This window comes from Erigeron canadensis, chromosome 6 (genome assembly GCF_010389155.1).
Source record: "Erigeron canadensis isolate Cc75 chromosome 6, C_canadensis_v1, whole genome shotgun sequence".
In the NCBI taxonomy this organism is placed as follows: domain Eukaryota; kingdom Viridiplantae; phylum Streptophyta; class Magnoliopsida; order Asterales; family Asteraceae; genus Erigeron; species Erigeron canadensis.
Window position 1 is genome coordinate 29384498 of NC_057766.1, and position 16790 is coordinate 29401287.

The 16790-nt window shown below is 30.4% G+C and overlaps 1 protein-coding gene across 1 annotated transcript; it reads right to left on the bottom strand.

The window, feature by feature from the left end:
• Window positions 1–486: 486 nt before the first annotated feature.
• LOC122605608 (NAC domain-containing protein 76-like) lies at window positions 487–2798 on the bottom strand. Its single transcript, XM_043778568.1, has 3 exons — window positions 2609–2798; window positions 2123–2394; window positions 487–1422 (listed from the first exon to the last, which is right to left on the bottom strand). Exons 1-3 carry the CDS (start codon window positions 2784–2786, stop codon window positions 706–708), a joined length of 1167 nt encoding a protein of 388 aa, XP_043634503.1. The 5' UTR covers window positions 2787–2798; the 3' UTR covers window positions 487–705.
• Between the last annotated feature and the right edge of the window lie 13992 nt (window positions 2799–16790).

Consider the following 16790-nt stretch of genomic DNA (forward strand, 5'->3'; position numbering starts at 1 on the left):
CGTCCCCCAAAAAGCACCCAGGAACGTCGCAAAACGCCGAAGAAACGCCATGAATTTTGCTCCAAGCGGCGTTCTCCCCCCAAAAAAAAGTGACCCTGGCGGATTAAGGACGGGGTGGGAAACGCTCCATTTGATGAAATTATATAGTTTGCAACGGCTAGGTGTAAGCTTTCTCTTTGACCAAGGTTGTTTTGTTTGTCTTTTAGCAATAAATGTGTAAGCTTTTTAGGGGGTTTTGGGGAAGTCTTACTCCAAATATTGGAAGAGGTGTCCCTCTTGATGACATGGCAGAAAAAACGCCTTCTAAAGAAGGCCTTGCTTCTCACAGCCTTAAGTCGATCACGTCTGGCTGGAAACAGCAACCTGCACGGGTTGAAAGCCTGCATGGTAGAGTGCATCACGCTGAAATCTAGCCCTCCTTACCTCAACTCTTACAAAAATATATAAACAAAAATCCGAGTGTAAATTTTCTTCATATACAGAACTCTTATCAATATATATATGTATAAATACTTCAAAATTACAGAGACGATATATATAGACACACGTACACTAGTTGCTAGCTATATATATTATAGAATTGAAATCATACAAATTAATATATATATATCCAACTGATGATCAAAACATGTATATATAATTAATATATCATTATCGTTATTGTGCTGCATGATGCATATTTTGTATGTATGCTTCTTCAAGTAGTCATAAATGATCAAATATGCAAACTCCAATATCAAAATGATCCAAGCTTGTTGATGTACTACTCAACGAAAATCCGTTCGACTTCCCCTCTAATTCACCGATACCACCACCACCGTCACCTGCAGCTTCTAATTTCCTATGATCATCACCTTGATGATAATTAGACGTAGTAAAGTCTAAACCACCGGCCGGATTATGGTTGCTTAAATAATATCCTGCTTGATCTTCCACACATCGAATCATCTCCTCCTCTTGGCTTAATAATTGAGAAGCTACAAACTTATCAAGATCCCTCCAATCCCTAACTTCATTCACATTGTTACTATTATTTGTGTTGCTTCTTTTGATTTGATTATTGTCTTCTTGACAATGATCGTTTTCGTATATAGAGCCTATACTTCTCTTTGTCGACTGGAGAGATGGGCTTTCGAGTTGTGGAAGCTGTTGTACGAATTGATCACAGTTATGCACAAAGTTCATGTTCTCAGATGCTTCCAACTCTTGCTTACACATGAAACTACTTTCTGTCAAGAGAATATTTGAAGTAGGCTGATGAAGAATTCTGGCGTAATCATTATTATTCATGACTACCGATGCTACATGTTGGCTCGCTTCATCATAAAAGTAGTTTGATGATTCCCACAATCTTGTGTTTGTTTTCGTTTGTTGTCCGGTTGGGCGTTTCTTGAATGCTCTACAAACTACCCATCCTTCTTCCTGCGTATCATCACCATTTGATAGATTTTAGATCACATATATAGTCCCTACTAATTGTCTAGTTATAGAAGAGTTAAATAACTTGAGAACTGAATTAATTATATAATTACTATCCAATCCATGAGTGAGATCGAGATGGATGGTTATGAAAGTCAAATGGTTTCTTTACCACAGAAACACACTCAAAGATTGAACACTAAAAAGGATGGACAAGAATATGAACACACAAACATACTCAAAGATTGTATAAGATAGTGGAGAGCGTGCATGAAAAATGAAGATTGGAAACCCCATACGATTACTACTTTATATATTTAGAAGGATATATATAAAGGCATTAATTTGAACAAAATGCATGATATTACTAAATAAGGTTTTCTTTTTTGGTTTATTATATATCATCATCTTCTTGGTATATATATAGTATGAATGCACCTAGTATGAAAGTTCTTTGTTTATTCAATTGAACAAACCACACCATACTCCAATTAACCATATTCAAGTTTTCAAACGTTAAGTACAATCAATTAATTGCACTATTAATTAATCTCAAATCAAGTGTTCAAGTCATTAGGCTTTGATGGTTCATATATGATAATATGATGGGAATCTATTGATAAAAGTAGTCTATATATGTGTGTGTGTAATATGATCAGAAAAAGATCGATTTGATGAGATCAATTCATCAAATCGGTTATACCTGGGGAGGGGCATTTTCTTCAGATTCAAGCCTGTATTCATGCATGATCCAATCGGTTTTCTGGCCATTGGGGGCCCTTCCTTGGTAGAAAACTAGGGTTTTCCTCATTCCTATGAGCCTTTGCTTTTCGTAGATCGCTTTGTCTCTCCCGGTAGCCTTCCAGAAACCCGCCATGGTTGCCCTATTTGTTCTTGTCCCGGTTGGATACTTTTTATCCTTGTGACTGAAGAAATACCACTCGCTTTGCTCCTCATATCCGATCCAACATTTCTCTGAAAAATATTACATCACAAATATATATAAGTTATAATGAATTCTTTTGATTATTTAATTTTCTTGATCTAATTAAAACCAAATAAATTTAAGATCAAAACACAACGATTGAGTTATAAAAACTGGCAGACTGAAAAGAAGGAAAACCCTACTTAGAGATCGAAAAATGTAAACAAATAAAGAACACTTAGGAAAGATTATATAAAAAGTTACCTATGAGATCCCATGGTTCGATTCGATAAAGATCAATATCTCTAATGACATCAAGATCGATCTTTTGAGATGCAACTTTCTTCCTGAGATAATAACCAACAAGTTCTTCGTCGGTTGGATGAAAACGAAACCCTGGAGGGACACATGATAATTGATCCATAGTATTGTCCATGATCATGAACCAACTTGAAGTAATAATGTACAATTAATGGCTAGCTTGGATTAATTCTTTATCAATTCACCACCTTGATCACTATATATATTTCAATATAATTCTATATCATATGAGATCCTTTGATAGTCAAGACAAGTATTTTTACCACACACACATATATATAGCAATATATATATACACACTGTACTACTGTTGGGGGGTATTGATGCAAGACCCACTAAGAATAAGCACTTGAGGTCTATCACTCTTTGTCAAAGTGGTGAAAAAAGTTCAATTATAAAAGCTTAATATTTTTAGTTTGAATATGAAACTTGGGTATCACCTTATATAGATTACTTATAATTATAATTTTGTTTAATATGTGAAAATAAATTTGAGTTTTCCAATCTTCTCTGAAATATAGGAAAAAGGTAAAAGGGGAATTAAAGTAGAATTGCTAAGCAAACAACTTAAAAGATGACATGTGTTTAGATATAAATCATTAACTCATTTGATGGTGAGCTACACTAAAAACATTGCTTATCTATATCACACAAAACCTTTAGAAAACGTGGATAGCTATTTCATTTCCATCTCAATTTTTTTTTTTTTAAATAAACAAATTTTTTTTAAATACAAAAATGGGAGATGTGGCCAATGAGGTTGGTGACACATTGGTAAGGTTTTTGATTTTACGAGTATCCACCTGGGTTTGATTTCCACTTTTCTCATTTGTGAGGGTGGATTACTAAGAGTTTTTTAAGATTTTTGGTTTAAGACATACGTGTAATTTAGAAGTAGAGGTAAAATAGAATACCTTTAAAAAAAAATGGGAGATGTGATTTAATGCTCACGGGTACATGCGTGTAATTCGTCCACACTTTTCGCGGGTAGATAAAGATATTTAGGACCTTCATCAGATTGTACAAGATTATAAATTTATAATAGTTCATAGTTCATACAGCTAGTACAAAATGTTTGTGGTTTTGACATAGATTACCCTCCAAGTTAATGGGACTTTGAAAGAAAAACAAAAAAAAAAAAAGGTCTTTTCGCGTCATAGATAAATCCAACAAATATTTAGAAACACCCTTTTCAAGAAAATATTTTTTTTTCCTCAAAAACTAACATTAAGCAAAAACTGTTAAAAGAAAAACGAGAGGTGAGGTGAGGTGGGGTGGGGGTTGGGACCCTTGGGGTTTGGGTTTTGTGGGTGAATAGTAATGATGTCGTCTTGTGGGGATGTGAAAACGATGCATCAAAAATGGAGGTTTCACGATCGACCGTTATATTTAGACGAATATATATTCAACACTTAAAAATAGATGACTATTGTACTTTATTAAGAAATTTAATTTGTTTATTAAATCGGATTAAGAATGTATACTCAATTAATCGCTGATTTAACATATATTGTCTTAACCGAGTTCGTGTTAAATAACTTTTCCGCAAGATTGATCTCCAGCTTAAACTTTTTTTTAATGAAAAATCCTATCACCTAAAGATTTGAAAATGAAAATATGCTCAGACATACTATAAGTTGAAATTAAATATATTTAGTCATCTCCATATATGTCTAAGATATGACTCGAACTTTAAATTTACTGTGAGAAAACAAGTCAATTTATTACTAAACCATTTGGTTTTGTATTAGTCGTAAGTTAATTAAATTTTAACAACTAGCAGAGCCAGTAGCAGAGCCGGCTTGATATTTTTATGGGTTTAGGCATGAGCCTAAGGCCCACCAATAACAAAGGCCCTCAAATTTTCAATAGTTTAGCTTATAACTACACGGTTATAACTAGATTTTTTCCTAAAATTTAATAATTTTTATAGTTAGAACTTGAAAACATCTTCTTTGTCTATGAACAACCATCAACACTTTTCTTGGAATCAAAGTTCTATTACTCACCTAGAGAAATTCGAATATAGATTTGTTGATTATGGCATTCAAGTTTATAAAAGACCCTCAAAATTAATCTCGCTTAAAGCCCCAAAAAACCTTAAGCCGGTACTGCAACAACTAGCATATCATGGAATTGAACCAAGTTAACGACCTCCTCCAAGGCTCCAAGTACCATATTCGTTGGGTACAAGACGCAACGTTGTCTATGATAAGTTCTCTCCTAAAGTGGTTGATGATTTATCGACACCGCCTCCCGTATGAGTACACATGAATTGGTTGTTATCTTAGTGGTCACCGCCTCAAACTATGTTGTATGTGGTCGGTTAGGGCTAATCACGATCAAATCAACATACTAGGCATATTGGAAAAGTCATGAATAAATTACCATCACAGATTTTTTTTTTTTCTGATTGTAAAGCATGTGTCACATCTTTCTTTTCGTAATAGTTAGTACTTAATATCATTTAATCAATTTTGTCTTACATGTTACCTAATTACATTTACCTTTAAATGATTGAAAATAGCAACTTACTAGTATTTACTACAAGTGAAAGGGGAAAAAAAATGAAAAAACTACCACCCCTATAAAAGAACAAAGAGAATGATGAAAAGATACACCAGCTTTTAGCCTTCTCCTTGTTTATTTGGAGCCTGAAGACATTGTCGCTTTGTCTAGAATTTTTGTGGCATCATCTCTGCAAATTACCCTTTTGTGTGGGACTTTTGACTCTATCCCGTCAGCCTCACTTTTGACCCTTCGCATTAATTAATTTTATATATAACACTCACACAATGACACAATTACAAAACATCAAACTTATACGTCAAACTCGATCCAATTGTTTTTTTTTTAAAAAAAAACAGTTCGAGATTGTTGTTTACTCTGATCCGGTAGTAAGTCGTCGGCATATCGCGCGTAACAAATCCTTATCGGTATTCGACATCATAGAATACCTCACCGTATAATGGTAAAGTCTTGCATGTACTCTAGACTACGAGATGTAAACCATAAACCGTTACAGGTGATTTGGGGAAAAAACTCACAGATTTGTCACTCCTAAGAGTCGAACCCTGTGGAAAAAATCAGAGATGCATCTGCCAGCTGAGCTAGATTCATTTGCAAACTCGATCCAATTAATCTTGTCATGTATAAGAAGCGAAACGGGTTTTATTATTAAAACAAAAAAACGAGTCTTCTTTTACCATCAAACTCGAACCAATCACCCCAGATAATCGCTTTCTTATGTTATAACATACATATAATTATAACTTGTTTGTGTAGACTTATGATACAGGTCGAGAATTCCATCTTATATATTGGTTGAAGATGTAAATGATTGCCGTTAAATAAAAAAAATATAAATTTTATTTTAATTTGCACCATTTTTTTTTTAACGATCAAGTCAATGTTAGACCGTGCATAAACTAACATTGAATTATTTTAAAATTAAAAAAAAAAAATCCCTACATATATATAAGTTAACGGAAAGTGAAGTTGGGACCGAATTAAGCAGTAGAAAACGCATGGGCATGGCTGAATGTTTGTCCCCACGGTTTTGCTTATTTTGATTGTACTCTGCTTACATTACTACCTAACTATCAAATCAAACAGTTAACCACTTAACCCGTCGGCAAGCTAGAACACATCACACATTTATAAATTATTTATTTATTTATTTTTGATTGTGTTTTACAAAAAAAATATGTAGAGCTTAATCTATTAGGGTCATAATTGGTTAAGAAAGTCAAGTTGCTGAAATATGTAATCAGTAAACACTCAGCGAGTTAATGTCATAATAAAATGTCAATTTTATCCTACATTTTGTATGTTAGAATAGACGGGAGAAAGAGAGTTGAGGTAACAAAGTTTCAAATAGTCCCATGACTAACTCAACTATAATGTGACTCACTTTATTCATTTATGGATAAAAATAATAATGTGTAAGTTTGCATCAACACTTCTCTTTTATCCGAAATGAAAAAACAACAATAAGGAAGTTCAGAAGTATTAAATGTCAATTCCTTCACCAATGAGAAGTGGACAACTCACTTCTTGTCAACATCCATATAATTTTTTTTTCTTTAAATGAAATTAGTATCACTCACCGCAACACTATCTTTTGCAATCAGTGACTGCGACGCGATCATATACCTAATACCTTCAGGAGGAAACCCAAATAATTGGGAAAACCCCTGTAGTGAGAATCGAACCTGCGATGTATATACATCTAGAGGTCCTTACCACACCAACTTGATGCCACTGGGTTAATGCCAATGGACATGTCAACATCCATATATGGATCTCATCGATAATAAGAAACGTTTGGTGAAAAAATGATTTTTTGTTAGTCTGACAAAATATTTAAATGTATTTTCATTATTTTTGCATAAGTTGTAATTTCATTTAAGTATCTTGTTAGTCAAGACTCCACAGCTAGTTTATCTAGCCAACCACTGTAACTAGTTTGTGTTCTTTAGTTTGTGTTTTACTTAATGTTATATTTAAAGATACCAAATTTGGTACAAACACAATCAGTTATAGAGAAAAACATCCATCCGTTCTCTTTGATAAACTTAAACACTCTGGACAAGTTAAGGTTAGTTTGCAAAGTATTTTTCTAAAGAAATAAAATTTAATAGAATGAAATATGATGGATAGAAATTTCAGTAAACGATATCTAAATATGTGATGTGTTTGTTTTGCATAATGTATTTCAGTTACAAGTAAACGATATCTAAATATAGAGGTTATACTGTATTTATCGCCACGCTCTTGTACTTCACACATGGTTTCTAATTTTTCGAATGATAGTAATTATACATAGTCAACACCAATTTAAACTGAGTTTACTTGAGTTCGGTCCTTATGGATGGTAAAACTCTGAGGTTTTCTCTCTAAATACTTGTAACGGTTCATGGTCAACATCTCGTTGACCATGGTACGTGCAAGACTTCACCATTATACGGTGAGGTTTCTCCGATGTTATATACCGACTTAATGTTCAAAAAAAAAAAAAATACCAACGTGCAAATAGCTCAATGGTACAAGGTATCCCACACAAGTTCTCAGTGATACAAGACTCAGGTTTGAGTCTTGTTGAGGGGGCAAAACTTTATCCCAATTAAATGGTATGCCTTTAAACAGTTTAATTGGGGTTATTCATCTTACAAGGTATTGAGGGTGATGGGTCTCTCTAACAGAGATTTGGTTAAGAAAACATAAGGTAGATCTCCTATTGCGAATAATTGATATACACCTTTCCAAAAAAAATAAATTATATGGATATCTTTGTCAAGGTCTTTCTAGTGAAAGTAAATACTGTCAAAACCAATTTAAACTAGCTATATACATTGTTTGTTATATGTCTTTTATTTTCATGTATTAAAAATACTAAGGAGTAGTATCAAAACAAAGAATTAATTGGCAGTAATATACTAGCATACCTATAAATAATAGGTTGGGTGGCTAGCTTTTGCATAAAATCATGAGAGAAAAAAAGAAAGGTGAAGTTGCATGCTAGTTTTTGTAAAGCGTAACTATCTTAATGCTCTTTGCATATATGGTCGGTATTAGAGTTCTAAAGTTATAGTGGACTACTGCCACCCTTATCAAATTTTACAATACGTATCTACACTATCTAATAAAAACACTTTCTTTTTTTTTTTTTTTTTTTATTTTCTACCTTTAAAAAATCAAAAATACATTTTTCCTTTATTCACTAATTTAAACATCTCTATCTAATATATACTTATCATATCATTAATGAAATAATTCACAGTATAGATCTCCCAACAGTTAAAATAACTATAATACTACCTTTAACATCAATTACTTTTACATTCACCACCATCGCTGCCCCTATCGTCCCCACTGCCACCCCCATCACCTCCACCATCACTACCCCCACCGTCACCACATTGTGCGGGTATAAGTCTAGTTACCCTAAAAGTGTAAACACATTGAATGAATTTAATAAATAGTTTACTAATAAATATTTAACAATGAAATTGTGTTCGTCTTTTCGGTATATGTTCATGAACAAATTCAAGGTAAACAAACCACAAGTTCGACTAATTAATCTCTTTTATTATACTAAAACACAGTTACTCTAATAACTATCATAACTCTCGATTTCTTAATTTTGATTTTTGTTTTCAATTTTAACTTTAATTTACACTTTTTTGTTTTTTATTACAAGTTTACACTTTTTACCCAATAATTTTAATATAATAAATAAATAATAATAGCTGATATATATCCGATAGAATAATAGCTAATATTTATTCAATAAAATAGTAACTAATATATATCCAATAATATGTTCTATCATATATATATATAAATATAATTAAAACTAATATAAATATAATAAGATTTTAATAGTAACTATTCTATTTTAATTTTATTTTAATATATACTAAAACCAGTTGAACTATTGACTTATTAACTAATCATATCGCTCGATTTTATCAAATTGACTCTCGATGATGTTATCATTTAGTTGTATACATAATTAATTAATAAAAATATAAAATAATTATTTTTACAATGTTATTAATCACAAGTATGTTTATATTTTAGTTCTTATTTATCTTTCATAACAATATCACATTATGAGTACAACTGGTTTCAAAAAATTCTATAATAGATAAACTATCGTAGCATGTGCCTTGTGAAATGACTACGGTAAACAATTTCATCAAATAATGATAGTGACGACCCTGTGATCATTGTATTACAACTTGAAAAGTATACCACTTAAAACCGTATATCATTAAAACTATAAGCTTTTATGAACTAAATTTATGAATATCTAATATTGATAATATCGTAAATCTCGTGTTCAGTGTTGGACACGGGTCTAAAATATAGTATATAACTAAAACTTATATTTATGTATATAAAATATTACCAACTATCTAAATTCTTTTACAAAAAATGTATATAATTCAAGAATGTATGAATGTCAAACGAATATAAATGCCTGAAAATAACGTAACAAACATTTATGAACAAATTCTCGAACTTTTACAAACATATTATCAAGCGTCCATGACGTAAATGAATGACCTCGGGAAACATGTTCATGTTCGTTAATTAGACAAACCAAGTTTTTATATGATCATATTCGTACGTTTAAGTAGTGACGGTTCTACATATATAGCCCTTTAACACTATCTTTTTAAGTTTAATTCAGGATATAAATGAAAGTGTAAAAAGGATTTTAACATTGTCAAAGTCAAATTATAACACCCAATTATTTTACACTCTTTCTATGTGAAAAATTTAATGTTATAAACTAATCCTCACACTTTTAAGTATAAACAATTAATATATTTGTACATTGTTGAAAATGGTGAAATTCTTTTTCCACATATATAAGAGTAAAAAAGTATAATTTTAACACTTTTATATGTGAATATCTTTTAAGCATTTTTAAGTGTTAACAAATTATAAAAAAAATTTACATTTTTTTAAAAAAAATTTAAATAAATGACATTTTTATTGTAGTGATCATTCAATTTATAAAATAACTATTAACTAAATAAAAAATCTATTCCTATATATTTTTTGCTTTTTTCTTAAACATGAAAAATTCAGGAAGTACCGTTAAAATGATAAATTATTTGTAAGGCTCTCAGTCTCTCACACAAAATTTTGAAAAAACCTCCATGGCACACATTTTTAAGGTAGATGTTTATGAAAATAGTGTTTTTATTTTCAGATAAATATATATCTTATTATTTTCCTCTTCATATTCTATCTTTGACCGAATAAAGTATTATTGTTTGGAGCTCTCTATATTTTATTACTTGTCAAAAAAAATGTATTATTGTTTATGATAGTGGCGGATGCTAGTTATTCGAAATCTATCTAACCGAAGTGAAAGTACTTCAACTATATTAACAAACTAGTTGAATGTTAATTAAAAGTTGGAGGCCAGAAAAGAGGTGGCATGGTGGATGAGATGAGTATGGACGGCTAGTGGGACGGGAGAGCTGTCCACGTCGGACGGTGGCCGGCTGTAGTTTTCTCCAATCATGTGGAGGGTCTAATCATTTTTAACTAGTTTAACTTTTTTCCATATTTATCCATACATGATTTATTTAAGTTACCGTTTCCAATCTGGCATGGTTATTAATATTGGGAGTGGCAAGATAAAAGAACACTACAAAAAATAAAAATGTGCTTGAAATAAAAAAATTAAATGTATGTGGTTATTAATTAAATATACATATAAATTTGTGGACTTTGTACATTTATAAGTGTGAAGTTTTAACTTAATATAAAGCGTGACAAGTTTTGACAGAGTAATTTTCACGACGCTTATTAAAAATGTGTATATTTATATATATATATGTATATATATATATATATATTTGTATTGGAATGACTTAAAAGCGGGTATAAAATATATTTCAGTTAATTCGTGTATTTTTGAATTGAAAGATTTAACCTTTTCATATAACCTGTCACCTAATTATAAAATCTCATATTCTTAACTAGAAAATTTTGGACCCCGCGTTGCGGGGTCTCAATTCCTTTCTTGAAACGGTTCGTTATTTTAGTATATATGCCGTGAATTTTCGACAAATTAATAGAAATAATTTTGTCATTAATATGTTTGTTTAAAAGTATGCAAGAAAACAAAACGTAACCCGTAGTAGAAACCTGAATGAGATGTGATATGACAATAATATTAATATATTAATTCAGATATCAAGTGGATGCGATATAGCAAAATGCAAGTAGTGGTACGGGGTGTATCACAATAAGGTTGAATGACAATTAAAAAGTGTGATAAAAGAAGTAACCCGTAATAAAAAATTCGAAAAGGAAAAACAAAACTAAAAAAGAAAAAGACGTGACAAAATCCGAACAGGATGCAATGTGGCAAAATTCAAACTATAGGAAACGTGCGATGTGTCACTTTATAACCGATGCGACGTGTCAAGTTTTAATAAGCATGGTGACTATTGATAACCATGTCAAAAAAAACGAAAAAAAAAAACTCAAAATGAGATCCCTAATGTCAGAATCTAAATAGTGATGCGGGGTATATGATGAACCAATAAAAGAGATCATATAAGCAAAAAAAAAAGTATCAAAAAACCAAGAAAAACCAAAAGATAAATAACCTTAACGAAAATAGAAATAACAAAGGAAAAATTAAATATTGTGTAAAAGTTTCCAATATATTAATTCAGAACACAAAAGCCAAGAAACTATGATGAACACCAAGAAAAAACCCAAAACGAGATCCAAAATGGCAAAATCTAAATAGTGATGGGAGGTATACGATGAACCAATAGAAAGAAAACACAAAAGCAAAAAAACTATGTAATAAACCAACAAAAACCGAAAGAAAAATAACTTTAACGGGATCCGATATAACAAAATCCGAAAAACGCGGGGTATAGGTGGACCAATAGAAAAAAAACACAAAAGCAAAAAAAACTATGTACGAAACCAAGAAAAACCGAACAAAAAATAACCTTAACAGAATCCGATATGGCAAAATCTAGGAAAAACGCGGGGTACATGCGAGACCAATAGAACAGCGCCACGGTCACTGTTCATAAACTTTGGCATTAATGAGATTAAATTAATTATATTATATATACAATACAATAGGCACATAACCTATGAGAGGTAGGCAGATGAGGTTTCTTCTATGACTTTCGTAGTTATCAAGAACCCTTTGTTTTGTCTTCACGTCCCTTAAATTTAATGTGATAGTTTTATTGAAATGGATGGTTCTGATACATATCATGTCCGTAAAATTAAAGTTAGATATCTTTATAATAAATAAAAGATAATTGTCTTTTTAAAGTATTTTTAGAAATAATATAATGTGGTAAGCCTATTTTTATTATAATTATGATGTCATAAATAATTTACAATATTTTTAATTAAAAATAGCTCACTAAATGCTTATTTAAAGTTTATAATTTTTTATTACAAACAAAGAAAATTTTTTTATATAGTATAATAATATCTTTTTTGTTAATGCAATAGGTATTTTAATTTATAAATTATTGTATTATTTAATTTACTATCTCCATATTGATTAATAATATATTTATAACAAAAATTAAATGCAGACTTTTTAGTTTTATAATTTTTATTAAAAGGCCCGGGTTGAACCTGGGTAAATCCGCTAGTATTACTAGTATAATAGAATGGGGAAGCATATATCATACATGTTTCCCCTCTCATAAATCATTTAAAAAATATTAAATATTAAGCTATGTGATTGAAATCAATATTTAAATTTTTAAAAGATTGTGAGAAGCAAACATGTATGATACATGCTACTAGAAACATATTCATTTTTCCCTAATAGAATACCTCTTCTAAATGCCGAGAAAACTCCATTCGTTCGGAAAAAGTTTGGATTTTAATCTCTTTTCTTGTATAAAAACAGAAAAATTATTATTGTGAATGAAAACATGTGCTAGTGTCAAAGTGCACGACCCAAAAAACAACTTATGAGCCCAATTTAGCCTAACCAAACCATGAAAACGAAAGAAGTAGATAGTGGGGTTGCCGAGGTCCTATTTGTGGGGTCTTCGGTGCATTGACATGGACTTTCAAGTTTCCATTAAATTATTCTATGCCAAATGGTTGCTAATTAATAAATTCAAAAATCAGTCTTATAAGATCTTTATAAATATTCTACAATGATTACGAGGTTGTTATGTGACATACCCATGGTTTTATGCGATAGATAAAGTTGTCCATGATTAAGAAAGGATGATCTTAAACTTCACTCTTCTTGCTACCAATTTCCCACTAACTCTTTTCTATAAACGCCACTTCTTTTTACAACATCATTGTTAACCTTCTAGGTACTATCTAATCATTATATTATATTATTATAGACATTAACTTATAGTTATAATTATCGCATTTTCTAGCTAATCTTGTACTTGTATGTTCATTTTTTATATGTGAGTTTTAGTTTTATTAATTAATGGTGTGGATAGTATGTTAAAGACAAATGGAATTTGCAACTAAGATTCGTTATTACACTACAACTGAAGAAAATGACATTTGAGGAATTTAATACGAGTATAAAGATAAGTAATAAAGGCTAAAGAACAAAAAACTTAGCAAAACTTAGATAAGATCAAGCATACGGCACATACACATGATATGAATTATGAAATAACATACTAGTTTAATGAAGATGGTTTATCTTGTTTAATTAAGTTACATACACAGGGTTATTCTTCATGATTCAGATGTAAGCTTGCAATTAATTTTTTTTTTGTGTGGTTCCATTACTTAGTGAGTTTCGAATCTAAAATCTTCTATATATGTTTACCCTCTTCATAGCAAACTTATTGATCATTCGAAACGAGCAACAATTATTGATATATTATATTATTTAAATTATTTTAGTTAATAACCCCGGGTTCAACCTGGGCATTTTAGTTAAAACTTTAAAACCAAAAATATATATAAAATTATGTATGTAATTTTTGTTATTGAAATATTATAACTTGATATGAACATAATGAATCAACAAATAAAATGATATATAAAATAATAATACATATGTCGTTAATAAGAAATAAAAGGCATTTCATAACATTATATAGAAAATTTAATTTTTTTTTTCAAATAAAAGATTAGGAATTTTAAATAATCATTAAATGGGGTTTTTTTTAAATATGACATCATAAATAAAAAAAACTTTTAAAAAAAAATGTAATCTTAACCCATCATAATCTTTCTTAAAATACTTTTAAAAAACAATCATTCTTTATCTAATACTATATTATAAAGGATGACCCCTTTTTTAAAATTCTCAAAAGATGAATTGAAGTACCTGTATTGCCCCCCTTTTTATTCACTAATTTAAACATCCCTACCTAATATACCTATAATACTCTTAAATCTCAACTATTTATTTTTCTCTCTTTTCTTAAATCTCAATCACTCATTTTTTCTCTCTCCTCCATAAATCATTTTATTCCTCTAATTTATTCAAGATCTTTTATTTCAAAAACCGTATATCGACAAACTATAAAAATTGTATGGGTGTTCTTAAAATTTCGTGCTCTTTCATTAGAGATGTCATTCGATATACCTTCGACTAATTTTTAAATTCAAGGGCGTACGGTTAAGGCATTTGGTTATCACACTCTATGCCTTATCACCCCCTATTACCTACCACCCCACAATCTCACCGCTGCAACGCACGGCACTATCTCTCGTTATATATAAAGATAGCTAAAAGAATCCGGTACTTGCTTACTAGGGTGTGGTAAACACGACCTAATAATAACACAATCAAGGACACTACAGGTAACGATCACTTGGACCTTATAACGAATTATTAGGGCTAGTCATTTTCAAGAGTAAGCCCATATACATCATATATATTTCTCTAGAGTTGTTAGTTTTCATGTCCAACCGATTCCCCTTTCCTTACGTAATTTATCTCCCTGTAAATCATTATTTCGTAAAAGCATTCATAACATTATGGTTTTTAATATCAATCATGTTTTAATAAGATATATTGAAGTATTTGGTCATTTTATGTAAATGAATTTATAAATTTATTTCTTCCCTTATTTCATGAACAAAAAATATTTGAAATATGCTAGAGGTAATTAATGAATAAGCTTGATAAGTTGATAGTATATTACCAACTAGCTAATTAACCGGGGTTGCGACGAAACGGATTGAGTCTATTCACAAATATCTACGTGATAATTTACTATAACATTTTTTAGTTTTGATAAACAAAATGCATACCTTCGAGCTATAGTCTATCAAATATACTTGGTGTATTTAAACAACAAACATAAATATATTTGATGATAATTTTTTTAATTTAAACTTCTTAAATATCAAGCTATTTTATCTTTTTATATAAGATACTTAACATATAAAAAAAACAATATGTAGTTATATATTTTAAACTTCAAAATACTCTTTTTACTTAGAGATAGATAAAAAATGTATATATTTATTAAAGTTTCATCAAGACTTAAATGTAAGTTATAATACTATATGAAAAATTAATAAAGTAACTAAGATAGTATTAAGATTGATTGATTTTTTTAGAAACTAAAATGTTGCTAAAATTATAATTTTAAATATGATGACATAATTTCTAAAAACATTTGTAGGAAAAATTGTGAGTTTGCCACATAGAAATTTTAAAAAAAAAATTTCTAAAGACAATTCTCTTTTTATTTATACGAGAGCAAGTACCCGAGCGTTGCGGCGGTGAGATGGTGAGAGTGATAGGTCATAGAGTATGATAGGTCATAGAAGGTGATAGGTCATAGAAGGTGATATGTCATAAAGTGTCATAGCCAAATGTCTTAGCTGTACGGGCTCCGCCTTCAAATTTAAAAATTCGTCGAAAGTATATCGAATGACATCTCTAATTAAAAAGCATGAAATTTTAAGAACACCCATATAATTTTTATAACTTATTGATTTACCGTTTTTGAGATAAAAGATTTTGAAATAATTAGAGGAATAATATGATTTAAAGAGGAGAGAGAAAGTTGTAGGATTGATGTATGATACATTATGTATTATTATGTGTACATTGTTGAAATTAAAAGTTGAAAGTTAAAACCCTATTTGCTTTATAATATATTGTAGATAAGAGATGATACCTTCACCTTGTAGTTACTAACAAACATTTGGTTCAATAAAGTATATAAACCTAAAAGTTTAATAATAAGTTTACAATGATTGTACGTTAAGCTTTAAACCTTAGTAAATTATTATTCACAAGCATTTGGTTTAATAAAGTATATAATTGTGTAGTAAGACCGCTCCTTATAGGGCGTCTAGCCCATTTCAGACGCACGTCTGACGCACAACTCCCCGAAGACGCTAGTAGCACGGGTTGCGTCTAGGCCGGCGTCTTGGTGTTGCTTCCAATTTTAGACGCAGATATATGTGTAATGTGGCGAATAATAGTGGATGAATAGTGGAAGAAGTGGGGAAGAAGTAAGGTATTATAAGGAGGGGTGCGTCTTGGTGTGTCTAGAAGAGAGAGAAACTGATGAATAGTGTTAAATGTGAGTTAGAAACGGTTCCTTATTAGGAGAGGCCTAAGGAAGTTGATAAAAGGTCAATAATT